Source organism: Thermobia domestica, chromosome 14, assembly GCF_964235325.1.
Source record: "Thermobia domestica chromosome 14, izTheDome1.hap1.1, whole genome shotgun sequence".
Classification (NCBI taxonomy): domain Eukaryota; kingdom Metazoa; phylum Arthropoda; class Insecta; order Zygentoma; family Lepismatidae; genus Thermobia; species Thermobia domestica.
This window is the reverse complement of record NC_137467.1, coordinates 8147520-8169428: the sequence shown is the minus strand read 5'-3', so window position 1 is coordinate 8169428 and position 21909 is coordinate 8147520. Positions and strand designations below refer to the sequence as shown.

The 21909-nt window shown below is 36.6% G+C and overlaps 2 protein-coding genes across 3 annotated transcripts in view; both read left to right on the top strand.

Moving 5' to 3' along the window:
* The window catches only part of LOC145669501 (polyunsaturated fatty acid 5-lipoxygenase-like), a 103206-nt gene extending 94142 nt beyond the window's left edge, over positions 1–9064 (top strand). The window contains exons 12-14 of one of the 2 annotated variants that reach the window (XM_081737681.1): positions 471–736; positions 2711–2874; positions 8835–9064. In XM_081737681.1, coding sequence (XP_081593807.1) covers positions 471–736; positions 2711–2874; positions 8835–8949 — 545 coding nt within the window. In that variant the 3' untranslated portion in view covers positions 8950–9064. Of the gene's footprint in view, positions 1–467; positions 737–2710; positions 2875–8834 lie in introns of both variants that reach the window. The other variant, XM_081737680.1, reaches the window with a different exon arrangement.
* Positions 9065–17052: 7988 nt separating this feature from the next.
* LOC145669499 (polyunsaturated fatty acid 5-lipoxygenase-like) overlaps positions 17053–21909 on the top strand; it is a 134222-nt gene continuing 129365 nt past the window's right edge. The window contains exon 1 of the mRNA XM_081737679.1: positions 17053–17199. The gene's annotated coding sequence lies outside the window, so the exon portion shown is untranslated. The remainder of the gene's footprint in view (positions 17200–21909) is intronic.

Genomic DNA, 21909 nt, shown 5'->3' with positions numbered 1-21909 from the left:
ATAATAATAATAGTAAAGACAGTATAATTGATACCATGTGTACATTTTTAAGTGCTAAATACATATATATATGATGTACTAATTCTTCTTTTTGAAATAATGGGTTTAATATATTAAAATCACTAATAAAATGTAAACTAATAGGCTAGGACTATGGGGCGGCAAAAAGTCACTTTGCCCGGGTGAAAATTTTGCCTTGGTCAGCTCCTGAGCGGAAAGGACTCTTAGAGAATTATTATTTGTATTTTTTTTTTTGTATAAATCGTATAAAACATCTATAATATAAAACAAATGTAAACAAAAAAGACCTCATGTATCGTTACTCTACCAAATATTACAATACGAAAGGTACTACTAAGTATAAAATTTTTGAATTGTAGAATTTATGAACCTTAAATAGTGTCCTGTAGTATTGATAAAAGGTTGAGTAATTTTCTTTTCTTTCTTTAAAAAAAAATTGTGTGCAGAAGACTCTGATCAGATCAAAGGAGACCGAGAGATCCAAGCATGGCGTCAAGAGATGGTGTGTCCTCAGGAAGAAGGAGGCTTAGGAATCCAGAGTGTTCCAGGACATCTGTCAGGATTTACTCTCAGATCACAGCTTATTGATACGGTGACCATTATCATATCGTGTTGCACTCTGGGACATTCACTCTCCTGTCTTCCTTACTATGACGCGTGTGGCTTTTTGCCAAACTACCCTTTGGTGCTGAAACGGGAACCACCTGATTATCAGGTACGTAGCATTATAAGCCTGTTGCTTGATAATTTTTGTGACATGTTGTTTTTCTTATCATTTCAAGTTCCACTGTTATCTTGTTAGCATTCAGATACTTCTTTTTATACAGATTGTATTTGCTCTTGGATTGCATATTAAAGTAAAATTATTGTATGAATACAGTAAGTACTCATTTAACTTCTAACCCTGCCATTGCTTGCGGTTTCAACATCTTTTCACAACCCCAACCACCAAGAAGACGACAACTGTGTTATTATGTCATTAACACAGATAAATGTAATAAACTGTTTAAGAATATATAAAGATATTATGAAAGCCACAATTGATTCTTTAAATAGTGTAAGGTTCCATTTGTTTCAACAGCACGTGCTAGCTGTAAATACATTTCAGACAACAGACACGAAGAAGACATCGTGCATCATCGGCAACGATCGGCAAGTAACGAAGATCGTCGAAGTCAGCCGACATATCAGGATAAAAGAAGACAGAACACGGCAGAAGGCGTCAATCTCCAACGATTGATCAACTACTACAAGATGCCAGGTCATTGAAAGCTCCTTAATGCTTTCTCTAAGACGCATGGTCATTGAGAATTCCCGTTCCTCTCTCTAAGACCCCTTGTCATTGAGAGACATCTATCCAACACAATCTTAGACGCATAATCATTGGGATTCTATAATTCACCAATACATCACCAAGTTATTTGGAGGAGCTTATACTTATTTGTAATATTTATTACTATTGTATACAGAAGGAAACTTTTACAATAAAAGATAATGGGGAAGTCCAATCTTTCGTGTACCATCTTTTAGCTCTATCCAAAAATGACAAGAAAAAAATCTTTACAATATATTCGAAAGTTATGAGAATATCCCGTGGATATGTGCCCTTACGAGTCAGAGTAGAACAAAGAGAACTTCAAGAAGCCGATCATTTCAAATATCTGGGAAGTATTTTGACGAGAGACGCGTACTGCACCAAAGAGATCAGGTCAAGAATTGCCATAGCCAAAGATGCATTCAACAAGAAAATATCACTCTTAACTAACAGGCTCAATATTGGACTTAAGAAGAAGTTGGTCAACTGCTACTTATGGAGCATTGGACTGTATGGTTCAGAGACTTGAACATTAAGAGAAAAAATATTTAGAGAGCTTCGAAATGTGGTGTTGGAGGAAGATGGAGAAGATAAAATAGACAGGTAGAGTAACAAACGAAGATGTTTTACAACGGACAGGAGAAAAGAGGACACTTCTAGCCACCATCCTTCCTAGGACAGCAAATTAGATTGGACACATTTTGCGAAGAAATTGTGTTCTTCATACCGCCAAAGACGGAAAGATGGAAGGAGAGGGAGGAATAGGAAGAAGAATAAGAATACAAGTGATCGATGATTTGAAAAATTGAAGAAAATGTTGGAAATTAAAAGAGGAACATGAAAATTGAGAAACAGAGAAGAAATATTTCCAGGCCCAAACTGAAAAACTAAAAAAAAAAATCCTCATTAGTCCCAGAACCTGCCAAAAAGGAAAATACTTAATAATAATAATAATAATAATAATAATAATAATAATAATAATAATAATAATAATAATAATAATAATAATAATAAATAATAATAATAATAATAATAATAATAATAATAATTATTATTATTATTATTATTATTATTATTATTATCATAATAATAATATTTACATCAACTCTATACAACTACATGCGGGGGTTGATGGTTAAAATTCACGTTTATCAGACAACATGCGTGAGCATGGTGGGGAGAGAATTTGTTTTCATCTCCTATCAGCTTACGTGGAATGAATAATAGTCGCGTGTCTATGTTGTTTAAGTTTTACGTCCTTATACAACATCGGAGTTTTCTAAAGATTAGAAACGTCCCTAATTCTAAAAATTCCAGTTTCCATAAAACATGATTATTTATTCATATCTATTTGTTTTGTTATCGTTTGTTTAGACTGAACTGACAGAAAGTGACGTGGTGGCGTGTCTGCCTTCCCGACAGAAGACGTTGGACGTCATTGTCATTAGCAAAATATTCAGCCTTCAACCAACGAACGTTCTGGGAGACTTTGAAAATCAGTATCTATTTCATCCAGACTGCCTTGTAGCAATAGATCAGTAAGTATGCATGATGGATATAGAAAACCAATGGGAAATCCAGCGGATAGCGCCTTAGCTAAGTAGTTAGTGTTACCCACGAGACAAAGAGGATCTATTGAAATTCGAGACAAGACGATATAAAAGAAAAATATGCGTTATAAATCTCGTCTCGTTCTCGAGAAAAGAATCAGGCCAAGATGATACATTTCATGAGACTCATGTGCAGCCTAATTCATCCAAGTTTTAGATCTCAAATACTACTTTGGTGTCACACCATTCACAGTAAAAGAAAAAGAAAAGAAAAGAAAAGAAAAAATGACTATATATTAAAATGCAAGGTTTATATGTTTGTGGTCAAGAAAAGTTTATATGTTCGTGGCCAATCGTTTCTACAATGAAATGTCGAAAACCACACATGCTAGAAACGTGTTGTTTTTGCAAATTGATTCAAAATTTTGTGTAGATTTCCCAGTTCTCGTTCAATTTAAGATTTAAAAAAAAAAAAAAACAACCTTGTCTATATTTTTCTATTCTACATTTTAGGCGTCGTTTTGACTATTAGTTTAATATTGCCACTAGGATATAAAGTTTGATATCCTTGTGAAAGGCAACCAGTAGAGGAGCTAAGTATAGCCGGTTGATGGACATTTCAGGCGCTTTGCTTTAATCTGAATTACAAAACGTATTGCAAGCAGGCAACTTCGAACGCTTGTTGACCCACAGTGAGGCGTACTCAGATATGGAACCATGGGCGGCGATTAGGGGGGGCAAGAGGGGGCAGTTGCCCCCCCCCCCACTTTTTTGAAGTGACCACTTAACTCTTTTAAATTATATAATCTATTTTTCGGTGATAGGCTAGAATTTTCATTATTCGATTTTTAAAAGTACCAAGAAAGCTTTTTACTTGTTTTTTTCTCAAGCCTGAAGGCATTGTAGAAAATGTTACATGTGCTTTCACGCCTTTCTGCGTCGAGACGTAGTGTGATGACATCATAACTAAAAAAAATATTTTTATGACTTTTTTATTACTTTTTGCACGGTTTACTTTTCCACTTAGAAGATTGAAATTTTGCACACACATTCAGTGCACCCCTTAATATTTTCCAGATTATTTTCAGATTTCTGCGATAAAACAGTGGGGTCCAGAGGGGCAAAAAGGTAAAAAAAAAAAGGATATATTTTTAACAAATCCCTTTTTTCGCGATTTTTCCTCCTCAGATACATGATCCAGACATGTGAATATTGCCGTTTGGAAGGCTTCTCTTCTAAATAGAATGATGTACGAACCATGATCCTAGTATAAATAGGGATGTCTCAGGGAATTTTTACCTGAGATCCTTTTTTATACGGGAATCTGGATTATTGTAGAAATATTATTTTTGGCAGGCTTACTTTTGAAGCTAGAAAATTTAAATTTTGCACACACATTTAGTACACCCCGTAGTATTTTTCAGATTTGTTTCAGATCTCTGCGTTAAAACAGGAGGGTACAGAGGGGCAAAAAAGTACAAAGAAGGAATATTTTTTAAACAAATAATCCATTTTTTCATGATTTTCCCACCTCAGGTACATAATGGAGACATCTGAGTGGTACCGTTTGAAAGTATGTTCTATTCTGAAAGGAATGATGTACGAGCAATGATCATATTATAAATAGGGATGTCTCAGGAAAATTTTATATTACATACGGGTCATCTGAGGCATTGTGGGAATGTTCTTAGCTCATTGGTAAATATTTTCCCGCACTTAGTTTTCAAGATAGAAGCTTGAATTTTTTATACACATTTAGTACACCCCTTCATATTTTTCAGTTGATTTTGAGATCTGTGCGTTAACAAAGGGGGTTCAGAGGGAATCAAAGTATGAAAAAATCAGAAAAATCCAGATTTCCCTAAAAAAATTCCCGCCTTAGCAAGACGATAGGAAAACGTAAATGGAAGAGCTTGAAAGGTTATTCTATTCTGAAGAGAATGAGGTACTAACCATAATCCTAGGATAGATAGGGATGATGCTGTAGCTGATTGACTGAAATTCAATAATTTACCTTTAGAAAGCCATAATTTAAAATGGTTAATGTATATAGTTGCATTTAGAAATGTAAAGTTTCTGCATATATTACTGGTTCATAGAAAAAATGGTATCATATAATATTTGTCGTTGCGTAAGAGTGTATTGGTTATTTGTTTTCCTGTGGAGTTAAGACAGCTACAGGAATTGCGTTTTAATTGCAATTCAAAGGAATTAATATTACAATTGCGTTGTAGCATATGCTTGTAGTATTTACTGTCTTTCATTTTCTAACAGTAATAAGATACATTTAATGGCAAGTGTGGAATTAAAAATGTAAGTTGTTCATTAATCCCGTTTCAATATAACTTCAGAGCTCCTCCGTGGCTAAGCGGTTAGCGTACGCACCTTTGGCGCAGAATACCCGGGTTCGATTCCCGGCGGGAGCTCATGTGGTTCGGATTCCACGTTAATCAGTAGGTCCACGTCTCATATAGCCTCGCTGCTGAAAAGGGACGTTAAACTCAAAATCAACACAACTCAACTCAATATAACTTCAACAAAACAATCCTCATCATTCATTAGTATGATTAATAATATCCTTTCTATTTATTTATTTTACAAATATGTTATTAAATAATCTGATCACACAATTTTCCAGACAGAATTTTAACATGTTCATGAGCAATTAAATAAATTACTCTTGTCAATTTACTTAATTAAATATGAAACACGATATACGGTATTTTAACTGAAAAATATAGTATCCTATTAGTTATACAACCTTTCGTCAAACAAAGTGTTAGAAACAACCAGGAACACTAACATTGATATACACATATTCAGATCATATCTTGCCACCCCCACTTTTAACGTCCAATCGCCGCCACTGTATGCAACTATAAGAAAAAAGTTTACATTTGGTATCATCTAATGACACAAACTCCTTCCCCTCCCCCAACACACACACAATTCTATATATTAAAATACTACATATATATATGTTTGTCTATAGCAATTCACTCCCTTTGAGAGTCTTCCTGTCGGTTACTTGCGTTCGTAACGAGAAGTGAGAAGGAGATTCAAGCTCATATTAGAACTGTGCGCTGTGTAAATAGCGCAGATTAAGGTAGTAAATTGATAAAATGATTGTCCAAACATAATGAAGAGCATTTAGTAATGTTTTAAAAATACGGAAGTTATTATGCAATATAAATATTGTAATATATAGTAGAGAAGGTACACAGTTTTTTCTTTTAACTTTTATTATCAAAGGTCTTATAGAAGGTTTTAGAACACTGAACTAGAAATAAGTAGGTATTTTTAAATAATAATATGTTTTAATGAGGTTGCACCACCTGTTCCTAGAAGCGCGGAGGTGGGTTGCTGTTTCCTACTTAGTGCAGCAGCGGATACGAAAGAAACTTCTTGCCTGTAGCAACACGAAGGTGGGTTGGTACATCTTGCTCATTGCAGAGCACAAAGGAAAGAAACTTCCTGTCCATAGCACCGCGGAGGTAGGTTGGTGTCTAATACCCAGTGCAACGCGGAGACGAAAGCAACTTCCTGCCCGTAGCAGCTCGGAAGTAAGTAATATCTTTTGCCCAGTGCAGCACGGAGATAGAATAAAAATCTTTTGCCCAGAGCAGCGCGAGGTAAGGTTAGGAAGTCTCTCCTGCCCAGAGCAGCACAAAGATAAAGGTCGGAATGATCAGTGAAACTATTTTTTTTAGCTCTTGGCGTGTTTTTTTATAGTCGTATTTGGAGACAGGGCCTGTGGAGGGGCTGTAGGGGTCTTTTGTGGGGTTTTGTGTTTGTTCTTTTGTGCTTTTAAGACGACGTCTGTCGGCTGTTAGATAATCTTTGAAAAAAAAATGTTGTTGTTTACAAATACGAGGGTATATTAAAATATAATTTAAACTGCTTTATCATAACTTTCGTAGACTTCTTGTGATGCAGGAAGATTTTGATAATTTCCAAATGAACTTAAGAAAAAAATCAGGGCATGGATTTCCAAAACGAGACGAGACGAGGAAAGCTTATTTCTCATCTCGTCTCGTGGGAAACACTTTAAGCTATGTAGCCAATTTAGCCAATTTATGGTCAAATATAGCCATTTTCTATGCTAAATAACCAATAGAAATATAGTTTATCTTATTATGAATGACAATTCTGCATTTATAATTACCAACATCAGTCATTTTGGCTTTAGTGATAACTAGACGTCGCTTTTTTTTTTCACTTGAAATTCATGATATATGGATGCAACTATGCTGTTTAATTTGTTAAAATATGTTCTTAATATGCACTAACAACACAATAAAATGGAACAGTTTGAAACATTTAGCGAAGTTGTGGCAGAAGTGTTATTTATTACGTTTCAGGGATTTCTTTTCAAAACTTATTTTTATGATGCGTGTATTTAGAATTTGTTTTAAAAATACACAGATTATGAGATTAAAATGAAAATAGTAGAAACGAGAACACAATTTCTAGGTTTTCTTCACAGCATTTACTTTACGATCCTGAGTTTTCTACATGTTTTCACTACACAAAAAATAAGGGTTCGTTTTTAGGGATTTACTCCGTCCCGTAATTATCCTTTAGATGCTTCTCTATATTTTCTGGTATCAGTTTGTGACATTTGTAGCCAGAAAATGATCTTTCAACATCAATAGATATTACTGGACAACATTTATGGAGAGAAGTAAGTTAAATATATATATATATATTTGGCAACATGGAATACAACTCTTGAACAGCGCCGTAACTTAGTTTTTTCTAGAGGGGCAAGCATTAATATTTGGGGCCTCTAGAAAAGTTATTTTGGGTCTTCCTTAAAATTCGAAAATAGGCCCCTTCTTTCTATCTTTTTCTTACTCTGTGGATCCCTGAAGCCTGTGGGTTCTCCCGCACGCCCCTGGGCGCGTTCCATATATGAAAAGTCAATTAAGGGGACAATATTGACAAATCTCAAAGCCATACGAATAGATATTATTTCTAGGGCCCCTAATAGTAGACATTTTTTACTGAAATGGATCCACGACTCATTTTTGTTTTATTTACCTTTTATGTACTGTTTTGTTTATGTAATGTAGTGAACCTGTTTGATGCTTCATTTAAAATTTCATGTTCGTATCGCAAATGGAGTAAGAAAATTTTGTCTTAAAGTGGGTCCCCTTCGAATTATGGGGAGCTTCCCTGGGGCTAATTGCCCTTTCGTCCCACGCAAGTTACGGTTCTGCCCTTGAAGATATTTTCCCTTGGCTTCTATTGTTTTATAGTCACTGGAAAGAAATCCACTGATTTCTTTTCCAGAGAGCTCCCGAATTCACCAGAAACTGACTGGAGCTCTTGCTGATCTTCATCAACTAGCGCTAAGCATTCATTGAGCAACATCTTTCGCATCTCTTGTTTATGAATTGATGTTGCCAAGGTCTTAAAATGAGTTTTTATCATTATCAGATATCTATTAACGTCTTGACAATTGAAAGCGCCTTTTGCTCTGCTGATCGGTTGCTAACAATAGTGCATTATAAAACTTCAAATTTGAGCTGTATTATTGTTGTTGGAAACCACTACAAAGTTTAAGAGAGTAGACGTACCCTTTAGTATTCCTCAGTACATAGTAAGATTATTATTATTTCACTGTCACAAATTATTTCCTAGATAATTAGTTACTTGAGGTCCTTGGTTCGATTCCAGCTCGTGTCAAGTAGGGCTTGTGGTGTACAAACAACGTGTACATGTTTTTTTCGGTTTTTTTTCCTGTTTCCTTGCACTTTATTCACTCCACCATTTCGTTCATTAAACTAAGATAACGCCGAATTTAACACTGTTAAGTCGAAGTATTAAATTTCTTGCGCATACTCTTAATTGAGTTAAGAGTATGTGAAGGTTAAGGTAGACATTAGTAATCACTCTTTTTTTAACAGTACTGTACTTTCACTTTTATGTTCCTTTTATTTCAGATTTCGGCGTGACTTGAAAGCATTATCCGTGGAAATTGATATTCGCAACAAACAAAGGAAACATAAGTATGATTATGCTAATCCTAAGAACGTTCCTAATCACATCCTGGCGTAATTAGAATGCTTTAGATAAGTTGTGGTAAACAACTATTTGTTGATTTGAGATCATTGTACTAAAAACATTGTTTAATGTATGCAAAATAAAACGTTTTTCTTTGTTTCTAATATAACATGGATTTTATTTTTAAACTTACAAGGGATCTGCTTAAATGCTTGTCATGAAAATCACAGTGTTTGCTGTATTGTACACAAGATCTACATAACATGAGTTGCTAGTTTCAGGGCCAAAATACGCTCTTGCATTAGAAAAAATGAAATGAAATCTTTGAGTTTAACGTCCCACGCATTTGCTTGTAACGCTAAGGAAGACGATGATTAAGGTAAATGAATGGTGATGGAAAAGTTGGTGGAATGAGAAATTGGGAGGAAACGGGAGTACCCCGAGGAAACCCACGTGCACGATGTTGTCCACCACAAGCTTACTTGGCCAGGTACCGAACCAGGTACCCTATCCGCAGAGGTAAGCACCTCTACCATTAAGCCACTTTGGCCCCCGATCTTGCAATAGAAAACCATATGATACATTAATATCATTGTCAGACTCGGCTGTAGATATTTTGACACCTTAGAGGAGAAGTATTTCGTTACTCCTATGATATTACCCCTGTGGCACAAGTATGGTCTGTGAAAACACTTGTGCACTGCGCCCACGTGTTGCTTTAATCTTGATCTTGTGCACTGCGTTGTTCGTCTTTCTCAAACATATGTTACGGCGCTTCCACTAGCGACCTCTACTTTCGACTGAATAACACAGTCGTTATCACTCGCCACACTTCATCGTCTCATACTCCCTTATCAGCTACAGAACTCTTGTATTGTTGAGTCACAGCCTTCTGGCGTGAGAACTTTTACGCGACCTATGTACTATTGCAAGATTGCAGCACTAACAATCTAGCAATTAAGAATTATTTTCTCTTTTGGAAAAAGTACAAATAAAATTAATGTGTTAGCAATATGGAATTAACTGCTATTCTTACGAAATTCTGGTTGAGTTCTCTTATTTCTTCTAACCCGTTCCTACTAGTACTATTACTACTACTTCTACTACTACTACTACTACTACTATTACTACTAGTACTTTTACTACTATTACTACTACTACTACTATTACTACTAGTACTTTTACTACTATTACTACTACTACTACTACTACTACAACAACAACAACTACTACTACTACTACTACTTATCTGCACAAATCAAAAGTAAATCACTTTTTTGAGTATTATTTTCATCTTATTTAATAAAAAAAAGTGTTATGAAAATGTAAAAAATAAATAAAAAAAACTTTCTTGGACTGGGTTTGAACCCACGCCAAAACCGTTATTCCTTCCTAGCACATAGCGCTAGCACGCTCGTCTACGAGGGTCGACAGAAGCCAGTGTTTTGATTTCTGCTATTTGCAAGCTACGTGGCAAGAAATGGATACCACCAACCAATCAGATCTGTGTATTTCGTTCCTACTTCCGGGAACATTGCCGTACTCTCCCGATCTAGTCCTGTTGAAAGATCTTGAAATCAAATATTTAGAACGGAAGTAAAATTAAATCTGCAAACTGAGATTCATCAGCCATCTTTCATCATCATCATCATCACTCTCTTTCATCAAGGTTTATATTGAATTTATCATGATACAAAACAGTAATTAACATTACCTAGTGATGTAGGCGACTGAGATCTAAGTCTGTATCTGACTATTTATAAACCTTAATTAAGATTAAGAAAAGGAAAAGAAATGCGTGCAGTTCAAGGATGTTATAAATAGAGGATCTGCCCATATCTATCTTCATCCTATTAAACCGATGAAGCCAAAAACAACCGAGTATCGGCACGTCTGATTGGCTATTTTCGTTTTCGCCATGATTGTTGGCTCAAAACATTACAATCCTATTGGGCGGAGTGGGCAGAGTAGGGGTGGCGAAAGTATGACGTATGGCTTCAAGATTTTGTTGTAAGGGCAGATCCTCTATTTTATAAGATCCTTGGTGCAGTTGAACAATTTGAGATTCATTCCCCCGTTATGAGAGAGGTTGAACAAAAAAAATTAAGAGAGGTTTAAATTTACATTAAAGTTGCACCATCCAGTCGTGACGCAATATCACGTGGTATTAGTCCACGTTGCAAACACAACTTTATTGATTAAAAAAAGTGATTTACTTACCCTACGAAACAACTGAGCAATCGTTAGCGAGCGAAGGGGGTTAGAAGCCTCCTTACGGCTCGTTTTATTCCATCTTTGCAACCAAAATAATACCACGTGACATTACGTCCCACTCAGGTGGTGCAAGTTCGGTGTAAATCTAACCTCACCCGCTATCTTGTGGCCAACTTAAAAAGATTTGACTAGGGTAGCGCGTAAAAAAATATATGTGCAATGCATACTTTTTTTTGCAAAAATGATTTTCATTTGTTTTACAAAGTTTCTGTTAGTAGCCTCCAATTTTTACTTCCATTGTGTTGGTTCTGGTTAATAAATAATACGCCAGTATATAAGCACTTCTCAGACACCATCTTCTAATATCTTAGAAATCTGTTCCATTACCGAGATTTTACTTTTAATATTAGAAATGTTTGTAGGGAAGAATTTTACTTCTCTACACACCGAATAATGTAGAAGACTAAACGCAGGGGACTCTCGAATCCAAGGATGTTATAAAAATAGAGGATCTGCCCTTACAACAAAATCGTGAAGCCATACGTCACAGTTTCGCCACTCCTACTCTGCCCACTACGCCCAATAAGATCCCAATGTTTTGAGCCAACAATCATGGCGGAAACAAAAGTAGTAAATCAGGCGAAGGCGAAAACGAGAGTAGCGAATCAGATGTGCCGATGCACGGTTGTGTTTTGGCTTCATTAATTTAATAGAATTAAGATACATATGGGCAGATCCTCTATAACATCCTTGCTCCAATCAGCCTTTCTGCTTTCATTTTTCCCTGGATACTTTGCGGTCGATGACGTCACGTGGAGGTATTGCCAAGGATATTATAAAATAGAGGATCTGCCCATAGCAGAAAATCGTAAAGCCATACATATCTTATGATTGGTGATTTTCTTACCTGTGAAAGGTTATTTCGGGTAATTTCTTTTCACTCCTATTTGTACACCCATACGTGTAGCATGTAAGCATTGTAAAATATAAATATTAAGCAACGTCTTAAATAAAAATAAATGACAGAATCATTACATGTCTACATATAATCGCAATGTTTTGAGCTAACCTATATGGCGGTCATTCAGTTACCTAATAGGATGAAGATACATACGACAGTGGTGCCCACCCCCCTTATGTCTATGACGCACCCCCCCAATTGTCTATCCGTAGGTATTCTTCCATGAAAAAAATCTTCTTTTCGATTAATTTTACCCCCCCTCATCAAACATATTTATATAGATTTTAACCCCCCCCCAAATATTTCAATGACGCAGTTTGCGTCATAGCCCCCCCTTGTGGGCACCCCTGCATACGAGCAGGTCCTATGTTTTATAACATCCTTGGATATCGCGAGGTATTGTTCAACAAAACAAGTGAAATACTGCATACGCTAGTTGGTATACTGTTTCTAGAGGCCAAAAGTTCCTCCACAAGACGTCACAGACAAGGAACCAATCAGAACGCTAAGCTTGAACTGGGGCTACCTGTTATTTTATATACCTTGACTAAACGAGCGATAGAGAACAGAGGGAACTACAACAGGGTATAAGTGTACCGAAGATGCAATGGCGAGTGCTATTTGCTATCATTATTTATTTTAAAGACCTTGTGGAAATGTATATAAAGTGTTAGAGTGTGCGCAACACTTCTTGTATAAAGATTTACCTTATATATGTCTGGATCAAATTTCGCCAGATGTCTGCGGTCAATATTTTCTATTCTTCCTTCGGTACTTTTTATATAGAATTCGTCTCAACTCGGAAGTCCCTCACAAAATTCGAACGCCTCATATGGGTACCTTAGTGAACCAATTCCAGCCATGTTTCCATTCTAAGTCAAACAAGAAATAACTTAAACACGTTTCATTATTTATATGAAAGAGCTAAATACAAAATGTCATGTCTCTCTCCGACATCTTAAAGGATCCCAAGGTATGGCCATCTTGTTATAACAATGGCAACTCTTGTTCCTTCCTTCCATGTTAAACGTCCAACAATTATTTTTTAGTGTGGATCATTACGTCTCAAATCCTAGTACTGTCCAAATTTTAAATTTCTTGAGATTGATTTTGTTATCTCTACACCATATGAGCATTATATTTTTTGAACCCTTAGAATAGGAACTATTTCATATTTAAGCATTGTACTCTTTTAATGTCAACTAACAACCTTCATTTGATGTAAAACGGTCAAAATATTTATTGAAAATTTGGTAGCATAGCTACAAAATCAACTGACATGCTTTCTAATAGGTTTAATATAAGCTATTAAATTCCAAATGCCTGCAGAAAGTTAGGAAAGAAACGCTAATACAAATTAGCTATTCATGCGCAAGTCTGATCTAAATCAATACGCAGTTTCGCTTTCATCTGTTTTCATATTTTCGAAAACTTGGTTTGGACTGTCACTTATCAACAAGTATTTAAAACATGATTCAATACTTCTATGATCGTTTAAAAAAGGTTTTAATTTCATTCGAGATTCTTGTCAAGTGTCTTGAACAATATTCTTTGAACGTGTAAATTTGAACTATTGAATGGTTTTATTCAAGCTTTCTTTAACCGTGTAAAAGAGCATTAGATATTAGATCTTTCCTTATGAAGCAGTAATCGATACTACCTGCGTTTCTTTCGGTGCTGTTCTAGTTTAGGCAAACATAACATATCACTCAATAAGTTCATAGGATCTATGATGACTAATAAAACAACTACTTTAGACAAAATTCAACTTTATTCATCAACATAATAGTTTCCTTCAAGAGTGATACAGTCATTTCAACACTTATATAACATTTTAATGAGGTTTTTTTTTTTTTTTTCAGAACGATTTATCTTTGGCCTTAAAATAAGCTTCAGTTTCGGCAATCACTTCTTTATTGAAGCCAAATCTCTTTTTCTGGAGCATTTTTCTTAGGTCTGCAAACAGTTAGAATTCGCTGGGGGCCAGATCCAGAAAGTACAGAGGATGGGGAAGCAATTCAAAGTACAATTCGTACATTTTTGCCATTGTTGCAATCGACTTGTGACACAGTGCATTGTCTTGGTTGATTGGGTATCTTTTTCTTCTTCATTTGGGATTTTTTTGCATTTTCTTCCTTCAAATCCACTAATAACGCCATATAATATTTGCTATTGATGATTCTTCCTTTCTCAAGGTAATCGACGAATACATACAATATCGTGCACATCCCAAAATGCGGATGCAAAAATCTTATCGGCCTGGCATTTACGCTTTTGGTTGCTTTGGATGGCCTTTGCCGGTTCCTGTCCACTCAGCTGACTACCGAAATTTGACTTTAGAGTGTAGTGATGGATGTTTTATCCATTTTCAGGCACAGCCCAAAAAAATCTTTTTTATTGCGCTGAAACAGTTCCAAATAGCGCTCTGAATTGTAGACGAGTTGTTGTTTTCGGTCGAGTATGAGCAAACGCGGTATCCACTTCGAACAGAGCTTTATCATGGATAAATGCTCATGGAAAATGGTGAACACACTGCCTTCTGATATCTTTAAGATGTCAGCTATCTCACGCGTCTTCACTTTATGACCGGCAAAACTATTCTGTGGACTCTTTTAATGTTTTCTGAGACAACTGCCGAATTTTGGAGACCAGAGTGTTCAGCATCATTAATGTTTGTACAGTCGCGTTTAAATTCAACAAACTACTTCTCTACCATTTGTCTCGATGGAGCAGAGTCCTAAAACACTTGTCAAGTCATTGCTTTCCTTGAATAGTACTTTTTTTCATTAAAGAGAATTGCTTTACAGCCACCCTGAATGAGGTTTTCCTCATTCATAGCAGGCAAATGCCGGAGAGGTACCTAACTTATAAATCCCAGGCCGTTTCCTTCCTTCCCCAATCCTTTGTTCCTTCCCTTTCCCCGGATTGTGTGCTCGCCGAGGAACGTCATCCTTCCAAACGTGACGGGTTAAATGGCCTTAGATGCCGAGAGCCCAGAAATCTAAAATTCTAATCCTAATCCTAATCCTAATCAACTCACGAAATTCAATTTTTTCATTATTTTGAAAATTACACAAGTACCATCACTAAAACCACTGTCACTTGTGAACTAAACACCAGATTGTTACGAAATTTTGACACGTTTCATTTGACGGCTAATGCTTCCTCAAAATCATATGAATTTGTGAATAAAGGCGATAGCTCTATGTCATCCTACGAACTTATTGAGTAATGTTTTAGATTTGTAAAATTTATGGAAGAAATGAGTTGTGCTCTTTTGGAAGACCAATGTATAAGGGCGCCGATTTCTCTGTAAATTTGGTGGGGAGGGGCATTCAGAGGCAGAAGGTGTGTATATGAAGATTTTAAGACAAAATGCACTCAAATTATGCCAAATATTGTACACTCATAAATACATTAGGGACCCACATGAGCTTTGGGGGGCCGGGCCCCCTCGCCCCCCAGGATCGGCGCCCTTGTAGGACTCGTAACATATCGGGATCTTATCTTTCACATGTCCAAAAAAAAAAAATAAATAAATAGAAATCCAAAGCATGCTCTTTACGACATCATAGTCCATAAGAAATCCATGGTGAACGGAAATGGTATGTAAAGGCAATGTATATACAAAGTGATCAATAGAGTGTTGCAAAGCTGTGCTACAGACAGGGCAATGTGTTTTTTTGAAGTGTTTTCCACTATCGTTATTTATGCATATACTCACGATCCTTGACGCGCCTGCTTCCTATGGACGCGCTAATGCTCCGCAAGAACTTGGTTAAATAAAATGTTCAATTTCAGTAGCCTCCTAGTACAACTTGGCTTACGTTTTAGCACCGTAGTTTTTGTAGTATAAGTCATCACAAAGTATATCTACATCCATAACGGTAAGCCCTCCTAAAGTGAATCTGTACCCAATAATGCTACTTCTCCCTTGAAATACATTTTCTAAGCTAGTAAGAGTGATCCCTGATGAAAGAAGTGAATATATCATGAATGCAATTATATGTATCTAAACTGGGACTGCACTTGTTTTTCTTCAAATCTTGGCCACTCAGATGCAGTGTTTCTTTCAGAAAAAAGTTCCGGGGGCACTGTTGGTACTATTCTCTTTATTATTATAGACATATTATTTTTGTCTCCTTCGGTGGTGCACTCTCGGGGTTCAAGGGGGGCAGTATCACCCCAAAAACATGTCTGGAAGAAACACTGCTCAGATGGATCAAACTACTCACAAAAATATTTAGTTCAGATTTTTTCCAAAGCAGAAGTAAAGTTTATCTTAACATCATTTTCGCGCAAAAACAAAAGTCATTTGTTCAAATTTTCTTTCATCGTGTATAACAGGGATAAAGATGATCATCCTGTCTTGCAAGTATAACTAACCTGGTGTAAACGAAGAGTGCTTTTTTGTGTGTGTGAAAATAAACTTTTGTCCACAATATCTGGCAAACGTGATAAAGAATAGTCTGGTAGAATCAGCTGAGAGGAGTTTTGATAGTGAGCTGCTGAAGAGGAAGTGTTTAAAGTGGAAAATTTTCATCATACACCATTTACACTCATTACATTAGATCACGTAAACATTTACACATAATTACAATTAATATACACGTACTCATTTCAATTATTTTCCACTTTATTCAACATTTTCACCCCGATCATCTGGGTAACTGGCCCTCTTCTTCCCGTTGGAACTCCGTCCCGATTTTGACATTCTCTTACCTGGCTATGACATTACAATTATCTCTCGAATTTGACTGTTTCTTTATATACCTTATCTTAATTAACTAATAATTTAACTAACAAACAATTCATACTTAAAATAATATATATAAAATAATATATATTATATACACTTAATAATATATATTACAGGTAATACGACTAGTAAGTCGACCAAAAAAATGCAAATGGCGGCTTCCGCCATTTGCACGATTAGTTACTAAAATAATACAAACTTTTCAAAGAAGAAATTTTTCAACTTACAAACACATTCTATTCAGCATTTATGGCACAAGCTGGTTATTTCCCGGTGCCCTTTTTCAAACCCTCTTAAGAGTGAAGAAGAAGAAGAAGAAGAATCAGCTGAGAATGTGCAACAGAAACTTTAAATAGGATTTATTCTAGTAGTAAGTATGTTATTTTCAATAACGTTAGTGAAAATAGCTAGTAATTGAAGCAAAGAGAACTGGAGGAATGTCAGTTTTAAGTAATGATAATAATAAATATTTTCGATATAAGTTCGTAATTTTTTAACTGTCCATGGCAATTAATTTTTATATCCAATAGGGGCGTTAGAACTTCGAAAATTTACCGCTAAAATTAGGTACTTGGAATCGTAATAAGTACGTAAGTGAAAAAGGCACGCCTACAGTTATTGTCTGACAAGTGAGAATCAGCTATTTGTTCAGGGCCCGCTCGGTGATAGATCGCTCACCTCCGGTGCATAGGGTTCCTGCTTCGATCTCAACTTACGCCAGGTGGGCTTTGTGGGGGATAAACCCAGTGTGCGTGGATTTTGTCAACATTTCTCTGTTTTTCTCCAATCTTTTCATTCAGCCTTTCGTTCAGTATCATCTTCTCTCCGTCTGCCTTAATCTCCAAGCATAATATAGGTTTCTTGGTAAACTAAAAACCAAACAAAAAGGAAGGGGAAAAAAAGGAAAATGCTACTTAAACTGCACACGGTCTCATTTAAAGCTATATAAAATATCTTCATGCACATGTTTAAAGAGCTTGGTTTAGCAAAACTACTTTATATATTTACCCTGTCTTTCCGAGTGTCCGTCCAAACTCTTTTGTATAATTACCCCGTCTGTCCATGTGTCTGTCCAAACTCCTTTATATATTTACCCTGTCTGTCCATGTGTCCGTCCAAACTCCTTTATATATTTACCCTGTCTGTCCATGTGTCCGTCCAAACTCCTTTATATATTTACCCTGTCTGTCCATGTGTCCGTCCAAACTCCTTTATATATTTACCCTGTCTGTCCATGTGTCCGTCCAGACTCCTTTATATATTTACCCTGTCTGTCCATGTGTCCGTCCAAACTCCTTTATATATTTACCCTGTCTGTCCATGTGTCCCTCCAAACTCCTTTATATATTTACCCTGTCTGTCCATGTGTCCGTCCAAACTCCTTTATATATTTACCCTGTCTGTCCATGTGTAAGTCCAAACTCCTTTATATATTTACCCTGTCTGTCCATGTGTCCGTCCAAACTCCTTTATATATTTACCCTGTCTGTCCATGTGTCCGTCCAAACTCCTTTATATATTTACCCTGTCTGTCCATGTGTCCGTCCAAACTCCTTTATATATTTACCCTGTCTGTCCATGTGTCCGTCCAAACTCCTTTATATATTTACCCTGTCTGTCCATGTGTAAGTCCAAACTCCTTTATATATTTACCCTGTCTGTCCATGTGTAAGTCCAAACTCCTTTATATATTTACCCTATCTGTCCATGTGTAAGTCCAAACTCCTTTATATATTTACCCTGTCTGTCCATGTGTAAGTCCAAACTCCTTTATATATTTACCCTATCTGTCCATGTGTAAGTCCAAACTCTTTTATATATTTACCCTGACTGTGCACATGTACGTCCGAACTCCTTTATATATTTACTGTCTGTCCATGTGTCCGTCAAAATTCCTATATGTCATATTGCAATGTGACTTGGCACATGAGTTACATGGATCAATACTGATAACTACAAATGTATGTTCCGGGATGCAAGATTGAAGCAGGAATTTTAAACATCCATTTTTTAAAATTCTTGTACAATCCGGGACCGCAATTAGAAAGTGACCACGGGGTTCATTTTTCGTCCACCTTCAGTCCCCTTGATGCTATCTGTTCTTTGTTGGTATGTAGACCTACGTATGAATTTTAGTTTAACTAAAGTCAGGAATCCCTCAAAAAACTATGTCGCCCCTTATTGAGTTAATGTACTGGCTGCACTGTAAAAATCGTTGTGTTATTTCAACGACATGTCTATGTGTTAACACGATTGTGTTAAAATATAACACAAACAAGTGGTTAGAACAACTCATTCTCCATTTGGAGTTGTGTGTCAAATGCCGGTAGTTGAAATGACACACAGCCTGTGTGTTAAATTAACACCAGTGTTGAATCTTCGGTATTGTTTTCTGCGTGATTGCCAAATATGTTGGGCATCTAATTATAAAGGCTTATGAATTGAAGCTACAGACAAACATAGTAGAAAGAAATACTTAAACAAATCCAGGTATACGCAAAATTTCAAAATGCAAACCGTGCGATGTGTTTTCAATTGTTTTACAAAATGTTTCTGAAGAAACCCTAACAGCACAAGATGTGCTAGGCATGTGCCATTTAGGTGTTCTAAATTCATCTCCCACATTTGATGCATTTATTGTTTCTTTTTCTAAGCGGTTGTGTACTAGAAGCAACAAACGCACCATTTTATTAGATGGCAAATATCGCCGATCATTTGAAAGTGAATATGGAAGAACTATAAAATAAAGTAAATAGACAGTCGTCATTTTGTTATAAAATTAGGTCTACATGGCGAGCAGATTTTCTCTTATCCCGAACGGTTATCGTCGAATATACGCGGCTTAAAGGAGCACTCTGATTAGCCAAATTCAAAAGACCTCCACAATTTATCTCTCTACAAACGACGTTTTCTTCATCCCCTCCGTGGCCAAGTCGGAAGAGAACGCGGCTAGTAATTGAAAGGTTAGTGGTTCGTGCACCCCCGCCACTGGATTACATTTTTTTTTTTTTACTTGTTTTAGACTCAACATAATGTAAACACATTACGCATATAGACGATTTAACATATTTTGGGGGAGTAATTTTGTGGTTCATTAACGCTTACGGTCAGGGCGGATCCAGGGGGGAGCGATCGGGGCGATTGCCCCGCCCCAGAAGAAATAACTTTCTTATTTTACATATATAAATAAAAAGCATCCCAAAGTTTGGAGCCCTTAAAAATAGCAGAATGACAACCCACCGCCCCCCCCCCCAGAAGTCAGTTCTGGATCCGCCTCTGCTTACGGTACGGCTCAACACCGGTTGTGTGTTAAAGACGTAACACACCCCCTGTGTTAAACGCCAACACCGCAGGGTATGTGTTGAACTGACACCGCATAGTGGTAGTCACGCTGGAACCACTGCCCAGTGTTAAAATGGAGTTGAATTAACCATTTTTTACTAGCTACGGGCCTAGTGCAGTTTGTTCACAATTTGGACACATGGTGGCTCCATGGTAAAGCACTTAACTATGGTGCGTGGGGTCCCTGGTTCGACCCCCGGCTAAGTAAGATTTTGGTGGATAACATCGTGTCCGCAGGTTTTCTCGACGTTCTCCCGTTTCCTCCAACTTTATCATTCCACAAAGTCTGCCATCATCATTCACTTGCTGTAATCGTCTCCCTTAGCCTAAAAGGTATAAACGTGGGACGTTAAACTGAAAGATTTCATTTTCATTTTTTTATTTACAATTTCATGAATTTGCCCTACACTGAGAAAAAAATGTAGGTAGCGTACTTACAAAGATAGGTTACATGTGTAATTCCTGTAGTTTTTGGGCTTAATGTACAGCAGACGTATAACTGAAAACGCATGTTTTATAATACTTTCCGTATAAGTATTCCATCTATACGTACTTTCCGTATGAAACAATATAGGCGGTCAGGATCTCACATACAAATGGACGTATATAACATATAGCTGACGAAGGTAACATAAGTATATGCATGTGATATACGGAAAACTGTTAGATATCAGACATCCTGCAACGACGAGATGTAACATCTAAGGGCAGTGGCTTTGTAGCATACGGATAATGTATGCTCCGTACTGATTTCCGTAGTAAGCAAGAGGATACCGTATATTTGTACAATATACCGCTGTCCGGAGAACGGATTTCTCTCAGTGTATCTTGAGGACCACCTTTCTTAGAAGCCATTATGTACTCAAATCTTTTAAATAGACCAATCAACTACAAACCGCAAAAACCAGATTATGACGAGGAATTCGCAGGAAAAATTGGTACAAAATTTCGATGTATCGTAGATTCTTCTTCACGCCCGGCATCGTATCATCACACAGAAGAAATTTAACAATGCACACAAACATCGGCCAGAACAAAAAACATGCGGTGTGAGATCAGTAGGCAGGCGCCTAAACAATACGTTTTGTAATGAGGGAATACATTCATAGCCCATTATTGTTGCATTGAAAATTTCAAAACTGGAAAAAAAATGAAATGAAATAAAATCTTTAAGTTTTACGTCCCACGGTTATGCCGGTTAGGCTAAAGGAGACGGTGATTATGAGAAATGAATGAAATAGTGGAATGAAGAAAGTGGGAGGAAACGGGAGAACCCCGAGAAAACCAACGCACACGGTGTTTGTCCACCACAAAGTTCACTTGGCGGGAGCAGGGTTTGAACCCGGGACCCCATGCACCAGAGGTGAACGCTCTACCACTGAGCCACCGCGGCCCCCAATTTCAAAACTGGATCAAAAGAAACGATGCCATTAGAATGTAGTTTATGTACTTCTATGAAATAATGCTTCCTCAACAACGCATAGTAACAATAAACAGCGTGACTTTTACTGTTTCAAACAGTTCAATGGTTTCTTTGTTTTCAAATGAAAAATTGTAGGTTTAATTCTTAGCCACTGATACTTTGAGCTTATAGTAAAAAATACATATTTCATTCTTATTGTAACTATGATTTCTTGTGCAAACTTCTAAGACTAATTAAAAACAGTGTTGCCACAGTCCCAGCTCTGGAGTGGGCTGAAAAATAGTACCAAATTGAACCAAAAAGGGCTGGATTCAT